This window comes from Pleurodeles waltl, chromosome 9 (genome assembly GCF_031143425.1).
Source record: "Pleurodeles waltl isolate 20211129_DDA chromosome 9, aPleWal1.hap1.20221129, whole genome shotgun sequence".
Classification (NCBI taxonomy): Eukaryota; Metazoa; Chordata; class Amphibia; order Caudata; family Salamandridae; genus Pleurodeles; species Pleurodeles waltl.
The window spans coordinates 902,477,726-902,497,767 of NC_090448.1; the positions used below are offsets into that span (position 1 = coordinate 902,477,726).

Consider the following 20,042-nt stretch of genomic DNA (forward strand, 5'->3'; position numbering starts at 1 on the left):
CACTAGCAGTGTAGGGTTAAGTGCTGCACGAGTCATCCTATGGCTACACTGACAGTGCAACAATAAGTGCCACATTAGTCCTTGTGTGGGTACACTGGTAGTGCAGAGATTCAACCTCATGAGCAAACTCCTAAAGGCTCAACAGGAGTGAATGCCCGAATCAGGATTGTAAGACATGCAGTAAAGCCAACACTTTTGGAAGAGATTATCCTAGGCATACTTTTTAATTGCTAAACACAGGTGGCATATATCCAAGAATGAAAAGCACAAATACAAATTTAAGCGACAATTCCTAATACCTTAGGTGAAGATCTATAATGGTGCAGTAATACTGCACTCGCTAACTTTTACTCAGTGATATTGGTAATTGTAATTGTCATATCGCCACATTGGGGCCCATATTTATGGGCTTTTGACGCAGGGCAACTCAGAAAGTCACCTTGCTTCGCTGTCCTGCTTCAAGGGGAAAGGGCAGGAATGAACCATATCTATGGCATATGGCACATTCCTGTCTTTTCCCACTGTGCTGGTGGTGTTTTGGCAGCTTAGCACCAATGCAGGCACCCTTGCCCCATGGTGTAAGGGTACCTGAGTTGCATGCAGGATTGTTTTTGTGCAGGAAGTGGCACCTTCCTGCACAAAAACAACCGTGGGAGGCTTTTTCCTCTTTCTATGTGTCCCACAGAGTGCAGCACACATAGAGGCAAAAACAAGAAGAAATAAAGATATTTCTCTTCGTTGCGCCTCACCTGGGGAGGTGTTAGGGTTTGGCGCATCCTCAAGTTTACAAACTCTTGTTAATCTGGAGATGTGTCAAAAACCATGGGTGTTGCATGGGAATACCCAATGCAATGCCCATGGAATGCCTCCTTTGTGCTGAGTAAGGCAACATAGTGATTTGTGCTGCCTTGCTTTACTCCATATCAATAAGAACATTCAAAGCCAAGCAAAGTGGTTTTGCATGGCCTCATAGATATGAGTTCAAAGTTTGCGCTGCTGTCGCATCACAAAAAGTGACACAAAGGCGATGCTAGGAGCTCATAAATATGTCCCTGGGATTCCCAAGGACCTCGTAATGAGGGCCTTAATAGGAAGAGTAAGCCCACACAAACTGGTAGAAAATCACCAAGGTACCCTTCCTTGTATTGTATGTAGGGATAAACAGAGCTGAAAGGCCCTGCACTCTAAGAGTTACTCCTCTGGTATACAAAGTAAAGCATTATGCTGTTTGGATGTAAAGAGTTAAGTAGAACACAAAGATACCAAGAAAAATTCAATTCTTCATGTTTGTCACTATAACACATCACTGGTACTAAAGACATTTCATTATTAAGGCCTGAAGTCCTTGCATTATGACACAATTGACTCAGATTTATGCTCTTTGTTCAGCGTCCCCCCAACACCTGTATGGAAGGGGTTGGTGAAATCAGTTTAACATTTCCACTTCACTAAGAAGTCTAACAATACCCAGATATTTACTGCTACTACATTCTCATATTATTGCCACTTTCAATCTGAAGGAAAGGGGTACATTTAGAGAGATTCATGGATATCTTCAATGCATCGTCCACTTGTTCTCATGTTGCGTACACCTTGAGAACATTAGCTATAAGGCCACATGACTGGGTGCATTTAGCAGTTAGACTTTGTTTATTCCTCCCAGACAGCCACACAATAGAGGGATTAGGTGTATCTGGGTGGGCCATCAACTGGCAGGATGGGGGCAGGGCGTAGCTGGGCACAGTCCCACTTGCAAATGAATAGGCTGTGCCCAGCCTTCACACAACGGACCAATGGACCAAGCACCACTGCATTGTTCCTGCAGTCAGTTTGGAGCCAGGACAGAGGAGGCAGGAAACATCAAGGGCTTCAAAGGGAATTCTCTAGAAACTTCTTTTACTTCACAGTGGGCACCAGGTGTAACTATTGGACCCTCAGCTACAACTCTTCAGTACACCTATGGACCTTTGAATACTACAGAAGGACTGTTGTGCTGCTTTGCGGTAAGGAGGGCTGCCACTATGCTGCCCTATTACTCTTCTGCCCTGCTGCCTACCCCTAACCTGATGAGAAGGAAGACTGGACCTGCACCCTTCATCCAATGCTGAAGTGACTTCCAAGGGTCAGCTGACTGACCTGTTTGGAGCTACAAGGACGTAAAAAGCTCCATAGGGCTCCCTGCATTTGCCCAGCTAACCTGCTGCTTGGACCTGCAACAGTACCTGCCTGAGCCCTTCTGGTTCCTGCTGGAGTGAGTTCATGATCTCCAAGAGGTGCCCCCGGGTTCTGGACCCTTTAGTTGGCATCTATTGAGCTCCCCCTTCAGAGAAAGGAAAACTCCTGAGGTATTGGTCTCTTCCCAACAGCGAATAGCCTGCACACACCAAGATCTGCCCTTTGTGCTACAGCATCAACAGCCCGTGTAGAATGCCAACACGGTGTTCCAGCAACAACAGTCTGCGACACCCGAAAGGATCTTCCGACTTCACCAACATCTGTCCATGATGCCCGGCCTGCTTTTTATGTCATATTGACAATCATAAGCAAAGCTCTCCTCAAGACCCCTTCCACTGTGAGTGAAACTCTTCATGCTGGCCTTTTGAAAGCAGATCTTTCAGCGGGAGTACTCTGGTCCCTGTGTCTGTCAGGGGCTCCATTGTGGTTAGCCCGAACTTGTGACTTTCACCTGGTCTCGCATGACAAGATAGCTGCAAATGGCACTTTTGCTTTTAGGTGCCTATACTTACCTAAAATTGTTTAAAATGTATATCTCCACATCTAAGGCTTGGATTTTAGTTGTTTTGGTGTCAATTTATAAAATGTTACTCAATTTTCTAAATTCGTGTGAAATTTGTTGTGTTGTATTCCATTGTTTAAAGTGTTTCATAAATACTTCACACATTTCCTGACTGCTTTTGTGCCATGCAACCAGATGGTTAAGCACAATTAGTTTGGGGTTTGATTGTATTTCACCCTTATAAGAATTGTGGTTTCAACTTGAGAATGACCCCCCCAACCAGTTTCCTACAGTGAACCACTGATGCTACCTCAAGTTAAGAAATTACCTACTCAAATCAAGAAAACTTTGCCCCCATCATTAATCCTGCTCAAATTTTCCTTGCATTTTTTATTTTTATTTCAGTGTATTCTTGTCTCATATCAAGCTAGCCCAGCTTTTGAAAAGAAAACAATTCAAGTCTTAATTGAATAATAATAGACAATGCCAATTTATCTTACCCCTTCTTTAAAAGGCATGGTTTATTAGAAAGAATGTTAACAAGCAAATAAAACAATAACACAACATCATATACCTCTACAAATTGAAAGGAGTTCTTTGACAAAGAGTGTTTTAAGTCAGAAGAAGAAGAAAGCATCACCACGCTGCTCGCCATTCTTGTGCAAAAACAATTAACTTCTATATATTGCACAGCCGGTAAAATGCATGCTGCTGGCATCTGCAGTTGTAGTATCTTGGAACTCTGAGCACTAGGACCCCATGGCCCTGGGCAGACTCAATGAAAGAATTAAGTAATCATTTGAAATGTGTTAAGGTGTAGTTATTAACGGTTGCGAGAAAATGAGAAGTTTATTTTGAATACTGTATGCTGATGAATAAAGATGTTGCCTACGAGCTCCATGTGTGGTGTGTTCTTGTGCCTGCTCCTGGGCTTGAGAGGATGCAACAGCTGGCGATGAGTAATGGATAAGTGCCCCAAAGAAACAAGACTGCCCTCCCTAAGATTTTCAAGGATATAGCAAACTGCTTATGCGTGCCACATGTGCACCAAACCAGCGCAAAGAAGCCTGCAGCTAGAATATGTGGAGGGCAAGCTCCACTCAAGCCCATATGAGGACTTGTGGAAAAAGTGAAGGCCTAGCAGAAAAGCACCATTGGAACAGCCCGCCAAGACTCAAAGACCAGGCTGAGAGAATACGGTGTTGTGCCACAACACCGAGCCATCATTAATACAAAGAGAACGCTAAAGGCAGTGAGAAGGAGGTACAACATAGAAGACAGTAACAACCAGAGAGTGCTAAAAGGCAGTGTCAATCAGGTACGAGAAATAGAAATATACTCACCAGCAAAGTAAAACGCTTTGCAATTCCATCGAACATGACGCCGAGACATGCTGGAGAGGCCAATCCTTGCAAAGTAGCAAGTGGCATCCACTACGTTCCAAATCTTGCCTGGGGCAAAGCGACTCAAACACATGGCCCACTGTTATCAAAGTCACAGGTTGGAAATAGAGTGCTGAAAGCTGTGGGATCAGCACTAAGAAATTACTCGAATGAAACAGAAAGATGAAAGCAGGGACCAGAGCATGCAAGAAACAGAAAATGCATTACTGTCAAAAATGAAGGCGGCGCCACACAACCGTTGAGTGAGTCAGACGACAAAAGCTCAAATACGAAGCCAGTACTTCCAGGAGGTGCAGATTCAGGTGTACAACGAGTGCTGTCTGAACAGCAAATGCTCTAAATGGAAATAGGAAGAGGTGTGAAGTACACAGCAGCCACTTTTCTAAAACCTCTGCCATCATTCGATACAGCCAAAAATCAGAATATTGGTGCCAGATGGGCCACATGGATGAAGTCTTTTGATGACTTCAGAGATGCTCTGATGAGAAAATCATTATACACTTAAAGAATACTGCTGGAGATGAAGTAAAAGAAGTGATAAAGAAAATCTCACAAGCTGAGGCAATATCATATCGCCAGATCAAAGAAGCATTGAGAGCCAAGTTCAATCCAATGCCAAACGTCGACTATGAAAGGCACAATTTCAATCAAGCGAGACAACAAGTTAGTGAAACGATGTATGAGTTTGTTGAGAGACGTGATATGCTTATCAGACACTATGGGGGTTATTCTAACTTTGGAGGAGGTGTTAATCCGTCCCAAAAGTGACGGAAAAGTGACGGATTTACCACCAGCCGTATTACGAGTCCATTATATCCTATGGAACTCATAATACGGCTGGTGGTATATCCGTCACTTTACCGTCACTTTTGGGACGGATTAACACTCCTCCAAGATTAGAATAACCCCCTATAAGTTTAGTGACTTTAATCATGTAGAAGCTATGCGCCTCAGAGTCATTGATGTTATTTGTCGGACTCGTTCAGAAGACGCATGTTGAGAGAGATGCTCAGTTTAACAAAAAATACTGATGGCTGTCAGAGCCGAGGAACAAGTGGATTGGTAGGCCACCGACATGGAAGCAGGAACAGCAAACAGTGAATCAGCGTTAATCATGAAGAGTAAACACAAGCACCATGTAAATGTCCAAAAATCAACTTCCTTGAAGAAGGAAAGACTGTGTTTCTGATGTTGATTTTCTTTGCCACATGAAAGCAAATGTACTCTCATCAAACAGATGTGCAAAGGTTGTGAAAAGGAGACCCACTGATTAACAGTTTGCAAAGCAAAAGAGAAATCAACTGCATCACAGTGAGGAGAATAAATGGATGCCAGAAGGTTCCAGAAGCAGTCTCACCACACCCACAAAGACAAAAAGCAACCTCAACTGCAACAGGTGGAAGCGAAACAAAGTAGATTGTCAGGTTCATCTTGCAAGAATTCCTCGATGTTACCATCAAACGCCAGTGAAAAGGGTGAATCTACAATGATCATATGTAACAAACAAAAAAAAAACGGCATGCATACATGGGCTTGGCACTTGCAAAGTAGACAAATGAACGACAATAACAAGTGAGTCAACAAAACAAAATAATTCATATAGACATTGCCCCAAGATCAAACTAAAAGTCAATGGTTGCCTCATAACCTTTGTAATAGAAAGCTGTGCATCGTCCAACATCATGCCAGTTGAACAATTTAACAGTTTGTCAACTGTACTATGACTCAAAGTGTCAAACACAAAGGTGTACACATGGGCTGCTTCCAAACCATTTCAGTCAAGGATCATTCACAGTGACCTTGGGGCATAAGAAGAAGTCTGTGCAGACCCCAACCCATGTCCTTCAAGGTACTTCCTCACATGCATGACTACACTTAGTTGTACAACTGCAGCCGACATGTGACTAATATCTATCAATTTCAGCCTAAATCCACAATTGTGAGTCAGTTCCTGTTGCTATTTCATGGCCTAGAAAGGTTCCATACAATGAAGGTGCAACTTCACATTAGCGAAGAAAGCCGGCCTGCTGCACAGCAGCACCACTGAATAGCATTTCAGCTACAAGAAGCAGTCGAGATGGAACTAGAAACACTGTTAAAACATGATACTGATAGGGGATAACTCCTGTTCCAGGTAAGGTATGAGCACTGTCAGCAACCAGTCTCCAACAGGATATCGCCATGTTAAGATTGTTCTTGGGCATGGCCAGCAATTGTTCAGAGTACATTCATGACTTTACTACAGTGAGTGCCCCATTGCAAGACCTGACCAATTGAAAAACCCAGTTCCGATGGTCCTCTGAATGTGACCAAAGCTTCAAAAGAATATAGCATTCCATTGAAGATGTGACTGAGATGCCCTACTTTGATCCTAAACTACACACTAAGATTACTGTTGATGCGAAACTGGTGGGGCTGGAAGCAATCTTTGCTGAGAGACAGATTGTTGCGTATGCCAGCCGAAGTTTGTCTGACATAGAACTTGCCTATTCCTAGCCAGAAAAAGAGAGTCTGGCTGTGTTGTGGGTCTGTGAACATTTTCATGTGTTTCTGTATGGAAAGCATTTCGTGAGATTGTCACAGACCACCATGCGTTGCTCACCATATTTGGAAATCCAAAGGCCAAGACGGCCTCTCACATCGAGAGGTGGGGGTTGGGTTCACAGGAGTACGACTATACAATTGTACATAAGCCAGGCAAGAATCAAAACACTGCAGATTATTTCTCCGAGTACTGCTGTAGTGGCACAGGTCAGCATCAAAAACTACTGAGGAATACATCTACTTCTTTGTATCGTCCAACACGACAGCATCCTTATTCATGGAGCAGATGTTTTACACTACGCATGCCGATAAAAACATGCTTGCCCTTAAAGACATTATTTATTTTAGCACAACCATGTAGGGTATTTGACCTCTCAAGCATCAGAAAAGTACACCCTTGTGGCCTCAGGCTAACGGTATTGTGGAACGTTTTATGGGAACCCTGAAACAAGTGATCCAACATGCATCAATGAAGGGAATTGAGCTGAGTCAGGTGTTGTGACAAGCTCTCCATGCCTATCATTCGAATCCCCACTCTACCACCAGTGAGAATCCTGCCTTCTTGATGTTCAGGAGAGATATAAGAACCAAACTACCACAGTGGACAACTGAACGAACCTGGAATGATGAAGATTTTTGTAATACTGACACTGTTCGAAAATGTCAAATGAAGACATATGCTAACCAATGTCGATGAGTTCAGAAGATTGTCTTTGACAAAGGTGACTGAGTTCTCGTCAAGCAAAAACAAAAGAAAAAGACAGATCCTCCATTTGATGTTGAACCTCTGAAAGTGGTGATGTGCAAGGGGCACATGATAACAGCACAGACGTCCTGGCAAATCCATCACAAGGGACTCATCACATTTCAGACATCTGTCTCAACGATCATCAAATCCCGTAACCCCAGATGAGGGTGCTCCATTTGAAGGCCCAGGTAAGACATTAGACCCTCTACCCTTGGTGTCCACACTGGGTACAGTTTAACTACCTTATATCATGAGGTCTGTCCAAACTGTGTGAGCACCTCCACTGATCGAAGAAATGTAATACTTAATACTGCTATTGTTTATACCTTGGTATTTAACAACGGCAAGATGTATTGTCTTAGGACTGTCAGCACCAGGGGCCCTGGGCAGATTCAATGAAAGAATTATGTAAGTATTTGGGAGGTGTTAAAGTGTAGTTATTGATGGGTAAGAGATAATGAGAAGTTAAGTTTGAACATTGTAAACTGATGAATAAAGATGTTGGCTACGAGCTCCGTGTGTGGTGTGTTCTTGTGCATGCTCCTGGGCTGTAGAGGAAGCAACAAGCTTGAGTCCCAGCAAGGTCACTTAGTCTCACCTAAGGATAGCAAAATGAGTAGCATTACATTTCACAATATCACTGCCTATTGTTAAGGGCGCTTAAGGATCGAAAAAGTGCTGCATGAATCACATTATAAAAATAAGTTATTTACACAAATAAAAGAACCTAATTCACACATCTGCCAACTTACCAGCCTTTGACCTGACATGACCTCTAATAAAGCCATCAGAACTTTTCCATCTTGAATATCCAGAAACAAATCGTGCACTTCCAGAGGAGGCTCGCACTGAGGAGGGAGGAAACACAAGAAAGAACATTCATTTTACTAGAAGTAAGTATTTGTGTAATTGGAACATATGTATTCCTCCCAATTACCTAAGCAAAATTATTCTATTAAAAAAAATATTAATCCCCGGTCAGCAAGAGCTCAGTAATTAGGAAGAATGTGATCTTGAGTAGTCGTTTGGTGTCTTACTGGAAGTATCCTCAATAGCAATTTAGAGCTAAAGCAGGACTTAATATTATTGTTAGGATCCACATGGTCTACCCTTCTTCACTCCAAGTCCTTAGAAGAAGGGCAATGTGCGAGTCCTGGGGGTCACCTTTATGCATTATACTTACTTGGTTTTGGGAGGAGGGCTGCGCTGGGTTTCACAGAAACAGGTGGAACCTCCAAAGTTAGTTGCCGCTTAAGGCTGTCTCCCGCTGACAAGAGTCAACACTTCAGTAGGGTTTGCTGCACATCTTTCCCACTTAAGGCGGGAGGGAGGATTAGAATTTTAGGGCTCCACTCCAGATATCCACTCGGAGTGGGCATGTTGGAGCTAAAATCGATGGGAGTCCACTGCCAGACCCAAGGAATAAGACTTGAGTTTTGGCTAGCACATCTTGGAGATGGGGCATTCTCATTCTATCCAGTCTAGGACGGTGCCTCCCTCTCGAAGTTGGGTAGAATCTGCTAAAATAAAATGACAGAATCTCTTTCTGGTCCAGCCCGGATTTAAAAGATTAAATGAAATGCTCTAGGTTCCTTTTTGCTAGCGGGGTCATCATCCACTGATTGTATTTATGGTCCATGAGATTTTGGCTCTAGTTATTGCATTATTAAGGCATCTGTTCCACACCTCCTGTTTGGGTCCCTTCCCTACTGCTACTCTGTGGCCATTCTTCCTTCTCATCCATCCATTTGTTTCCTGGCCAGGTAATTCCTGGAGGTTTTATACCCCTGTGGCTCTTTGATTATCAGAAGCGATTCCTTTTTAAGGATGCCTATTAATGGATGTTCTCATACCATCAATTGGTACAGCAGCTACAGAAAGACATTGCCCTTACTTTGAGATGAAGACCTTCCAAATAAAAGGAGTGACCATCGCAATTTGATCTTTGTTATTTGTGGTCAGGCTAAAATCAAGCACCCACTGTTTGGGTTAGACTCTGGTTAAATCCCCATTCAGCACAGCTGCGTCTTGCATTCTTAGACATCTTTGACCGAGCAGAAAAGGCACATTATAGGCTATAGCAAGTCTAAATTAAAATACAAAACCATTGGGTACCTGGGGTTCCCTCAGCGCTGTGGTCTAATTTCACAGAACGATCCCTTGAAGATTTGGGTAAGGTAAAAGAATGTGTAGGGATTACCAGCTTGAAATCGTAGCTTCAAATAGTGCTATCCTTATAGTGGTGAAAGACTACTGCTTTCACCAAGAGTTAAACAGTACGAGTACAGTGGTGGCAGTACACTGAATAGTGATCAGTAGGAGTGAGTGCTGGATGTGTGTGTGCCTTGGGTGGCACAATACACGGACGTGACAGTACTGGACAGTGATTGTGCTGTGTATGCACATTAAGTGCAAGTGTGCCTGCGATGCTGCATGACATGGATGGCCCTAGGTTTAATTTTGGCAGCCCAGGCATGCCTGGTGAAGACATGAGGAGTGGAGGAATCCCCTACACACATTTGTGTACTGCTGCATTCCTGTATGTTGGGTGAGACACACTGGAGAAACCGAGAGAGAAAGAGTGACTCCCCTTTACACTTCAAAGGGTGTTCTTTGATTCAGTGATAGATCACAAAGAAGGGGCCTGGACCAAGACTTGCCTAGCCGTACAGGGCATTAGGAGTTTCCCTGGGAGGCTGGAAGGGTGGGAGCTGCATTTGTTACTTGGGGCTGGTTTTACAGAAGTGCAGCAGTTTTAAAAGCACTGCAGAGTTCCTTATATATCTAAATGTTTTCAGGCAACAATAAATGGGTCAAGATAACTTTGGTGATCAAAGAACCTCCTGGAGAGAGATTTGTGTTTTGTCTAGTGGCAGTTTTGATCATCTAAGGTAGCGCAGTGCTGTAAAGAACGTGTACTATGCATATCGCAGAACAGAAATTAATGTGCACAGGTCAGTGGGATACTGAGAACTCCTTTTATTACTGTGCAGTTCATAAGTTACAATCATAATATAGCACAGCAAGCTTTGAACTGCCATCAAAGAGCTGCATGTAAACTGCATGGTACAAGTGAGAAAGTTTTGTTTTTCCCAGTCTTTGATTATCCTAATTTTGCTAAAAAAGGTTTGCATGAGTAGAAATAAATTGTTATTAGTAAAGTCAACACTAATCATTGTATTACTTTCTGAATCCTGAGTTTATGCTTCCCCAGACCAAGCACTCAAGAAATTCTTACTAGTGTCGATTACTTGTAAATCCTACACCTTGTAGGCCCTTGTCAACATTTTCTATACACTGATTTACACACGAGTCATTGTCTCTGGATGATTGTGTGTGATGTAACGTGCTCCAACACCGTACGCTGTTAAGAGAGGCGCTATAAAACAAATGAAATACATGTGAGAGCAGCTGTGAATAGATGAGAGGCACTGTTAGAGGGTGATGGTGAGGGAATGACTAAAAATCCCTAATAAAGATTTCTGTATTCTGGTACAATGTAAGGTCATCATTTACTATGCTTTGAAAACTAATACAATTAAATATATAATGAAAAATGTGTTGTAGAGTGCAGTTTGACATTTTTTGTAGATTGCACAGTTTTTGCCATTTTCCCCCAAATTGTCTTGGTGGGAGAAACCCCAAGCCACATAGTAGTGGTCAGGCTTGCTCGCTATGTACCCTATGGGGGCTGGTCAGACAAAATTTGCCAGGGCTGATATGGGTTTCCAGTCTGGGCCTGGCCTAGACACATCTGAGGAAGGAGATTGGGCTGAAAAGGGAATCATAAAGAGTGGGGCTGTGCGTCCAGGATTACGTTTTTGATGCACTGTGGCTGGCATCCAAGTGTGAACTCTAGTCACTCCCATGCCCTGTGCTTTGGAGTCTCTCTTACTGTGACACACATGCTATTAAAGAAAAAAGAACAGAGAGAAAAGTTTACACTTCAAAAGAAGCAGAGCTCCAACATAAAACTTCAAAGACTCAAGACCCTAAATCACATTTGGTGTCTGGAAATAGACTATATGAAGGGGATGTTGAGGCCACAAAATTTGTCATCTGCAAAGTAGCCAGGTGGGCTGTGTGAGATGGGGCAGCTCTGCAAAACTTCTGCCTGTTACCAGGACTAGGGACGAGGCCTGCAGCCTCCCTGCTGGGTGAGAGGACATCATCCAGGGAAAGGAAGACCACCTGCCCTGAAGCCTGGAGCACCCGCGCCTGCCTGTTGCCAAGACCAGAGTGCCCTTTGAGGAAGAGGAAAGCGTTGAAGAGAGCAAGGTCCAGTAGGAGTAGGAGACCTACTGACAGGAGTCCATGCACGAGGTGTGAGGATGCAGCTGTGCACTGATCTGGTCATTGCCCGTGTGCAAGAGTGATTAGTTGGCCCCAGTAGTGCCAAATTCCAAGCCTGTACAGCCTTGTTGCATTGACCTGTATACCAGAGGGGCCACCGTCGAAGAGATTCTGCTGGCAAGCCTCATGTGTGCCTTAGTTGCAACCCCATGTGCCACGAGTGGTCGTCGTGGTGAGGGTGATTGCAGTGGAGGAGTTTGCACTGTGCCTGCAAGTACAGCTGCAACCCAGTATGGCAGGGGAAGCTGCTGGTACTGTGTTTGCCAAATTTTCAGTGCGTTGTCCAGTAAAAATAGGAGCAGCAACTGGCAGGTCGAGGTAGTGCATTGAGATCTGCCCCTGACCATTCCCAAGGACTTTGGAAGGATGCTCAGGAGAATCTCGGGCAATCACTGGGATTCGATAGGGAGCCGAAGAATAACCCTACCCTCTTCCCCCATGTGGGTAAAACAGACTTACTGTGTCCAATTTCTTGTTTCAGTCAGGGAACTTCCCATCCTTCATTACGAAGAAACAGGAAAAATAAGGTATGCGAAGAACGTATATGTATTTGCTACACGGGCAGATAGTATGATTTCAAAACAAATCTGTAGGACCCTATCATATTTTATAGGCAGAATGTTTACTTGTTTATGCCTTATAAACTAATAATTTGTAGCTTTATTGATCCCCTGGATGTGTAATAGTGAAAAACAGGATTATGTTGTCTCGTGGAGGCAGCATGCCTGAGAAGTCCAGTCGCACAGCCAGGCAAGTCAAAGGAATGGCTCTTCCTAGCCTATGATACCTTCTCCGCTTCAACGTTGGGCAGTGCTTAATTTGTAAATAAAAACTTGCTGGTGCCCAAAGCCCTCTTCTTTAACACACAGCTGCTGCAATTAAATGAGGGAACACGGAATACTGAGGCGGCGTAATCCTGAGGCCATCTTGGCCCGCTTCAATCCATATAAAGCCAGTCCCTGCCCCTTCAGCTCACTCTGTCAGCTTTTTACTTTCTCCCTTTGTGATGCTTTTTAGTTATTCCCTTCCTCCGTCTTTCACATATGTGTCCTTTGCTCGTAGCAAATGCTTGAGGTAGAATGATAAGCCCCGGCCCTAGAAAATAAGTGCCGGTGCTCAGCACTGGAAACAACAAGCACAAATTAAGCAATGACCTTGGGAGCTCATTAACAGCAAAGAGTGAATGGCCGGTCAGCCAACTGATGATTTTCTGTGGGCGGCACAGGAGAAGTGCTCCAAGGTCATAAATAACAATAAAAGAGCTGAAAGCTTATGAGAGGGGTTTACTGAGGAAATTAGTTTGTGGGTTAAGACAATTGCAGACCAAGATTCTGACCTTTTCAGTTGGTCTAAAGGACTGCAGGAGTGGAATCCTATGCAGTTCATCTCTGCTGAAAAATATTTATCACGCGTTAGGGGAGGAGAGGGTGTTGCCTCTTCACATGCTATGCCAGCATACCACAATGACCATTGCCCAGAGTGGCAGAAAGGATCTGGTCAGAGTTTTCTCATTTTTCAAAATAACCGCACTACCTCTCTGCTATGGGTTCTGAAATCAATCACTTTCTTGAATACTTCCCCACTGGGCACAGCACAGTTCTTTCAGCGTTGAATCATTAATATTGCAACATTATCTTAACCACCTTGTTTGAAACTTGGTCACCTGTGTCTAGCATAACGATCATCCATGGTCTAAAACATCCAACTATCCCCAGACAAGGTGAAGAGGTGGCATTTAGTTCACCAGAATCCTTCTCATCCAGTGGCAGCGGCCTCAGGCATTCTTCATGCCGCTCTCTATGTGTTGGGAGGTCACACTGATTGCAGCGCTCTGGAACCAACCACTTTGTGATTATCTCCATCAGCTGTGTCACTTCATTGTGTTGCCAATCAAAGGACAGTGGGAGTAGGCAGAGATGTCTGGCCTCAGTTTAGGGTAGGGGATTCATACTATTTGTATTTGCCGTCATTATGCTTGCATATAATATAGTTTTCAGTTGCCTGTTTACTTGCTGTTTTTGAGTGTCAGATACACAGATGCTACTACATGTCCGTTATTTTATCTCTTTTGATTTTGACTGCATCAGGTATTTTGGATTTTTCAGCTGATATGATAAAACTACAGTAGGGGCTATCTTTGGTATTGCCATACTGGCTGCTGGTAGCTGTACCTCAGTGGGTGTGCAGTTGAGTCCTTTATCCAATTACTTTCCAAGAGTGGCAGTCTCTGATATCTCCTAAAGATCGTGGGTGTGGAGCTCACCCACCTAACAGGTAAATTTCTCCCACTGTGGAGGTGAGGATGCCTTTCCACTTTTCTCTCCTTGAATAACCCAGGGGTGGAATGTCTTGCTAAACTATCCTGTGGTTGTACACTATGACTTTACTTCTGGTCTCCAACTCTGGTCTTCTTAATACCTTTCAGCTCACATTCTGTATATTAAAAAGGGTGTTCCAATATCTAAGATGCACCACAACAACAAATTTATGAGTTACACGTACATTAGTTGCAGAGTTTGAAAGGGCCTATCTGACGCCAGTATTATTGAAGCAGGGGTTGGAGCTGGGAAGGAGAACGGTCTATAGAACTATAGATGCATAACTGTGAAAAAAGGAATGATTTTCACCTAGGGGTATGAGTGACATTAAATAGACAAGATTGAAGCTTGAGCTGTCTATAACGTCACTCACAATCCCAAAGTGAAAACGAGTTTATTGAGTTTTTCATCTACAATTCTATGTTGTATATGGGTTACCTCCTGACCGCTATCGTGAACAGGCTATTTGAATGGGGTCATTTTAAACAGAGAAATAAACGCTGACTGAAGAGGCAAGCTGCAGCTCTATTGTGAAATATTTGAAAGACTTTTGGTACAGTTTGATTGTTTACAGAAGGCAGTGCCTTTGAACCGGTGTCAAGTAAGCCAGTGGCAACCAGCAGTAACCTGCAGGGCCAATGGTGACATTTCTCCAGGGTGCCCTTTTCCATTATGATTTAGAAGAATGTGACACCATCAGGAAATATTTCAGGAATGTGATGAGGAGTCTTTTGAATAGCACTTAATTGGTGATCACTGTTACATCACAGCGGGGGAATTATCTATTTCACTACTGTGAAGTAATTGCAGTAAATATATTTTAATAAAGGTTGTTCAAGATAGCTGCAGGAAATGAGATCCACATATAACCTATAAAATTACATATGGATAACAGTGAATAACGGGGATGTTTTCTACTGAGGGGTTCTGAATGACATCCAATTGACACCTAGGATAAAAATAATTTTCCTCTGCTTATACCTGGTACGCAGGCCATATATAACATGGCTTTTCCTCCCTGTCACAAATGTAAACAAACTGGCCTCAAGCCACCCAACCCAAAATCCTCTATGCCATCCCACCCATTATCCTTTCAAAGCAGTATCCTGACAGGCTCTTAGAAGCCTGTCAAAGCAGTGTCGAATTCCTTTGTGACTAGCAACTGTGGGTAACAACTTTTGGTACCCCAGGTTGCTACATCAGAGGATTGCCAGCTGGAAGTGGTCGAGGGACTTGCACGAATCAGTGACCTGGAGAGCTGTGCCAGTAGGGGCTTACTTTCCTGGCAGGGTTGCCCAACCCCTAAGTTCATACGGGTGGCTCTCATTGAGAGCCATACATAACAATTATTTCACCTATTGATGACTAGTAGTGGATGCTGAGGTTGTAAAATGCTCAAGTAGAGCTCTTAAATGGAGGGGGACAGTTGCGAGAGAAGGCATTATGTCATACATTACCAGCCAGGCCTAATTAAGTAGTAACGTGTATTATAATTTACCCTTGTGAACTATTTTATATACGTGTCTGCTTGTATATTTCTATTGAAACAGGTAGTACCTATTCACATTAACTAAAAAAATCTGAGTAAAAGTACAAGACCCCTCGAGAAGTCAGATTTTCTAACTGATTTTATGTGGTCCATTCAGTAGCTTCTCAACTAATGTTTCAAAAATGACTACAACGTCAGGCAAAAAGTCATTGCCCTTCACTTGATTTATGGGCAAGAGCATATAAGGCGAGAAATTTACAGCACTAGCATTATTGACTTTCCCCATGACCAGTAAAGTTACTTGTACAAAACATACAGATAAAAATGGGTTGTAAAACGAAGGTCCAAGACTGAAAATATGACGTCCCCATGTGCAACTATTCCACGGTAACTCAGGGAGAAATTGTCACAAACATGTATTACTTGCCCCAACAGGGAACATACCCACTGTAAAACAGTAGCCCCTGTGTGCGCAAACGAATAGCCTACTAAAATATTTAATTTGGCCATTCAGACAGGACATTACACGGCAACCAAGCACGACGTCGGTCAAAGAGCACAGCGCCGTGTGCCTATAAAACACACACGGCAACGCATTTGAAACAAAACACCCCTTGTGCCTTTAGAGTGCTACCATGACTGTGTGTGCTTGGTACGAGAGCGAACACAGGGCTGCAGACCTTTCTATGATCTCATTTGTTTTTGAAAATTAACTAACTTTCTTTCAGAAACCAACTCCTTAATGACCCCCCTCTGACAGCTGTCGGCCTTAGTTAATTTCCAGTCCTCGTATTCAAGTCGCCAAGGGATTAAACATCACACAGAACTCATGCACTTCACATACACAGCCACAAACAGAGAGATATTTCTGGCGCCAAATAACCAGCTGTATAACCTTTGGTACAAAGTGAAATCGGGCCAAAGTTAAGCTAAAACATCCACTTTACAACGGACGTAGTCTTAAGGCCCCATTAAAGCAGCAGCACCACCAAAGAGCACATTATATTTATTGCCCTGTCTTTCCTTCTGTAATTCGGTTTTTCATGTATGGCTGATCTTTGCCGAGGCCCATGCTCACAGAAATCTGTGGAAGGAATGCCCACGCTTCTTAAATTGTAAAAATGTAAGTGTCAGGGCCCAAGGTATTTCGCAAGAGTTCCCTGCAGTTGGCACAAACACAGCTCCTACCACTGCTGCTGAATGCCAGTGCCCGAATTACCTGTATAAACACTTTTTGCACCCCTATTGGCAGATTAGGTTTTTTTTCCCCCAGTCTTCCTCACCAGGGGGCAGAGAGACTGCTGCACTCTATGGGTGGGGGTGTGGCCTTAAAGGTATTCTAATATACATGTACGTGAAGTCCAGAGGGCTTCCTAGCTCTGGTGGTTGCTCACTGGGGTAAACCCCAATCACTCACCCGATGGGGGCAGAATGCCTCTTTGGATTTTGGGTGTGGTTGTGTATCCCGATTCCAGGATAGGTTGGCCCTACCCCACTCTTTATAAAAATCGCTATTGCTGGTGGGCTGTCTGCCCTCTAACTCTTCACAGGGCGGCAGAAAGGCTGCATAGCTCTCTGGTGGTCAAAAGAGCTATTGGCTATGCCAGGAAGGCTACTCCCCTCCTTGAGGCCATTCTTGGTGGCCAGTGGGTGGATCCCTGCAAAGAGACAACCCTCCTTGGGTGATCTCGAGCAGTGGTTCACAAGGGAGAGATACCACTGCAGCGACAGCCTTCATCTCCAAAAAAAATGTTGGGCTGCAAGGGAAGGTCTTCCATTGCAACCCAAACTGAGGGTAACAGATAGAAATCCGTAAGTATGAGCTCCAGTAGAATTTCCTACCCTTACGGAGAGGACATGATGTTCATGTCCTCTGCACTAGGGAGGTAGCAGGGAAGAAATGAACATCATGTTCTCCATGGCAAAGAGGTTAATTAGAGCAAAAATGGCTTTTAGGCATTAGAACACTTTACAATCAAAAAGACAAAATGAGCAGAGTGTAGCAACAAAATAATAAACAATATATATGAATAGAGACCAACACAATACGTTATATTGAACATATATAAAATATAAACAGTTGCAAGTTGATAGGGAACACATGCTAGACAAAATTCGAAGGAAAGGGATAGCCTGGGGAGGAACAACAATGAGAAAGCAACCATGAGACAGGAATGATGATAGTAGACAGCAGTGTTAAAGCTGTAAGAAAAATCAGCTATTAGATAGAACTGTGGGCAAACAGGAGAATGACAGGAGGCAAGAGCCAAAAGCCTTAGATGAATGGGGAGTACAGTTGAAGAGAAATGAAGACAAGGAAGCAGACATCATTAAATGGGGCCTGTAAGTAAGTGCCTAGGGAAGAGGAAATAGAAGAAGTTTCCTGGAGGTTATCAGAAAGGAGTTGGTATACAAAGCTAGATTAAATGATTTCGAAATTCTAGAAGCATTAAAAAAAAAGAATGATTTGGCTTTTGGCCATTCATTTTTAAAAGATGGAGGTTCAAAGAGAAAGGATTGTGCACTATGTAGCAATCTTAGCTGTACAGACAGTTTCAACTTATATGCTATTGACAGAGGGGCAGATGTGTTTAGAACCTGTTTGGAACCTTGCTAGTGAAACAAGACATCTTGAAAATTGAGCTAGCTTTCAAGAAAAGCTAAAAACTGTAGTTTTCTAAGGGTCAGGCTATATGGTCAATTTTTTGATAAAATTTAGTGACTAAGCGCACTGCTGCATCAAAGTCTGTCTTCAGAGGGGAATGTGTAACTTAGGAAAGCCCATCAGAAAAGAATTACCATAGTCAATTCTTGGCAACAATAAAGTTTGGACAAGGGTCTTGTTCTAGAATGAACCCCGTCTTGGCCAATAAATTAATTTATGATTAGTCAGTCAGTCATAACCTTTATTTGGATCTTTTAAGATATCCATAAAAGAAACATATAGAAGACATAAGAACAACAATTATTGAAATGTAAATTCATACTCAACATTTAAAAACATTTAAAAACCATTAAAAACTCTTCCTTTATCTGTAAAAAAAAAGTCACAATATCAGATTCGAGTATCATAAATACATAAATAGCATAGCACATTTATGACTGAGTGGTGAGTGTTATCGAGAATAAATTGAAATGATTATGTGTTGACTATAATAGCAGTTTTACAAACGAGTACACTACATGAGTCAATCCAGGATTGGACAAGTAAAGATAAACTTGTTTTTTGACAGATTGAGTTTCAAGTGGTGTGAGGTCATCCAGTCTTGCAGCGTTTTTCAAACATTTGGGCACGAAATACAACATTTTTAGAGGAAAACAATCTTAACACACGGATGCATATTGTCAGCTTATGGCTGATAGGAGATCCTGAATTCTTAAACCAAACATCAAGTTGTGTGATATACATGTTGTAGAGAGTTTGTTTGGGCCAATATAGAACCTTAGGTAATATCCTCACTCAATGTGACACAAGTGGAAAATTAATCACCAAGTTTGATCTTCTTCAACTGATTAGTCAGCGAGCAGAGAAACTACTTGAGACAAGTGCATCAATGCTGATGTGATGATTTTCTGTGTCAAAGGCGTCTGCTGGGTCAAGAAGAACCCAAGACAGAAATTACCAGAATCAAGAATGCAAAGGCCATCATTGACCACCGAAAGAAGGCCAGTGTTTCTGCTACTAGCTTGTCTGAAGCCTCATTGAAACTCAATAAAAAGGTAATTATCAGAGGTATATTTTGTGAGTTGCACTATGTGACACACCTTTCTGAACGTAAGGAAAAACTTAAATGGGTTGTAAATTGTTGAGATCACTCACTTCTGCTGATGGATACTTGAGTACAGGAATCACTTCACCAATGCTGAGGCAGTCCAGAAAATTCCTTGTGTAATGGGGACATTGACAAAGTTAGTCCGGTGTGGTAGAAGCCAGTAAGACAGATCTCTGACAACATTTGTCAGAACCTCCTCTATACAGAGATTTAGGTTTTTGCATTGGGAAAGTTTGGTAATGATAATTAAATAAAGTTAATGTTCTGGTCAAAGAGCCCAGCAAATTCTTCATCTTTTGCCGAAGGATCAGAATCCTGAAGGATGGAAGAGGATTTTTATTTCTTCAGACAATGAAGGCACAGGGGTTTTGAGTCTTTTTTTGCTTTTGAAAGCAGCTAAACTTCCTAGAATTTCAGACACAGAATCATATACATTAACACTGCATCAGATAGCAAAGAGACTGTTTGAGGTCATCAATGTAAAGTTGTTAGATCAATATGGATTGCAGGCAAAAACCAAGTTAATCCCATTTTAGGTTGTTCAAATGATTTACTGTGTGCAAAATCAGCCTAAAAGTGATCTAAAAATGAGGTGAATAATCCACAGGGATCAGGTCTTCAGAGAATAGAAGATCATCCTTAGAGATAAGGGGCCAAACACACTAAGCACTTTATCT

General features: G+C 42.7%; 1 protein-coding gene across 3 annotated transcripts in view; it reads right to left on the reverse strand.

The window, feature by feature from the left end:
* Positions 1–20,042, reverse strand: part of CLMN (calmin) — a 520,511-nt gene that overhangs the window by 236,665 nt on the left and 263,804 nt on the right. For all 3 annotated transcript variants that reach the window (XM_069208248.1, XM_069208250.1, XM_069208249.1), the window contains one exon: positions 8,185–8,280. In XM_069208248.1, the coding sequence (XP_069064349.1) occupies positions 8,185–8,280 (96 nt within the window). The remainder of the gene's footprint in view (positions 1–8,184; positions 8,281–20,042) is intronic.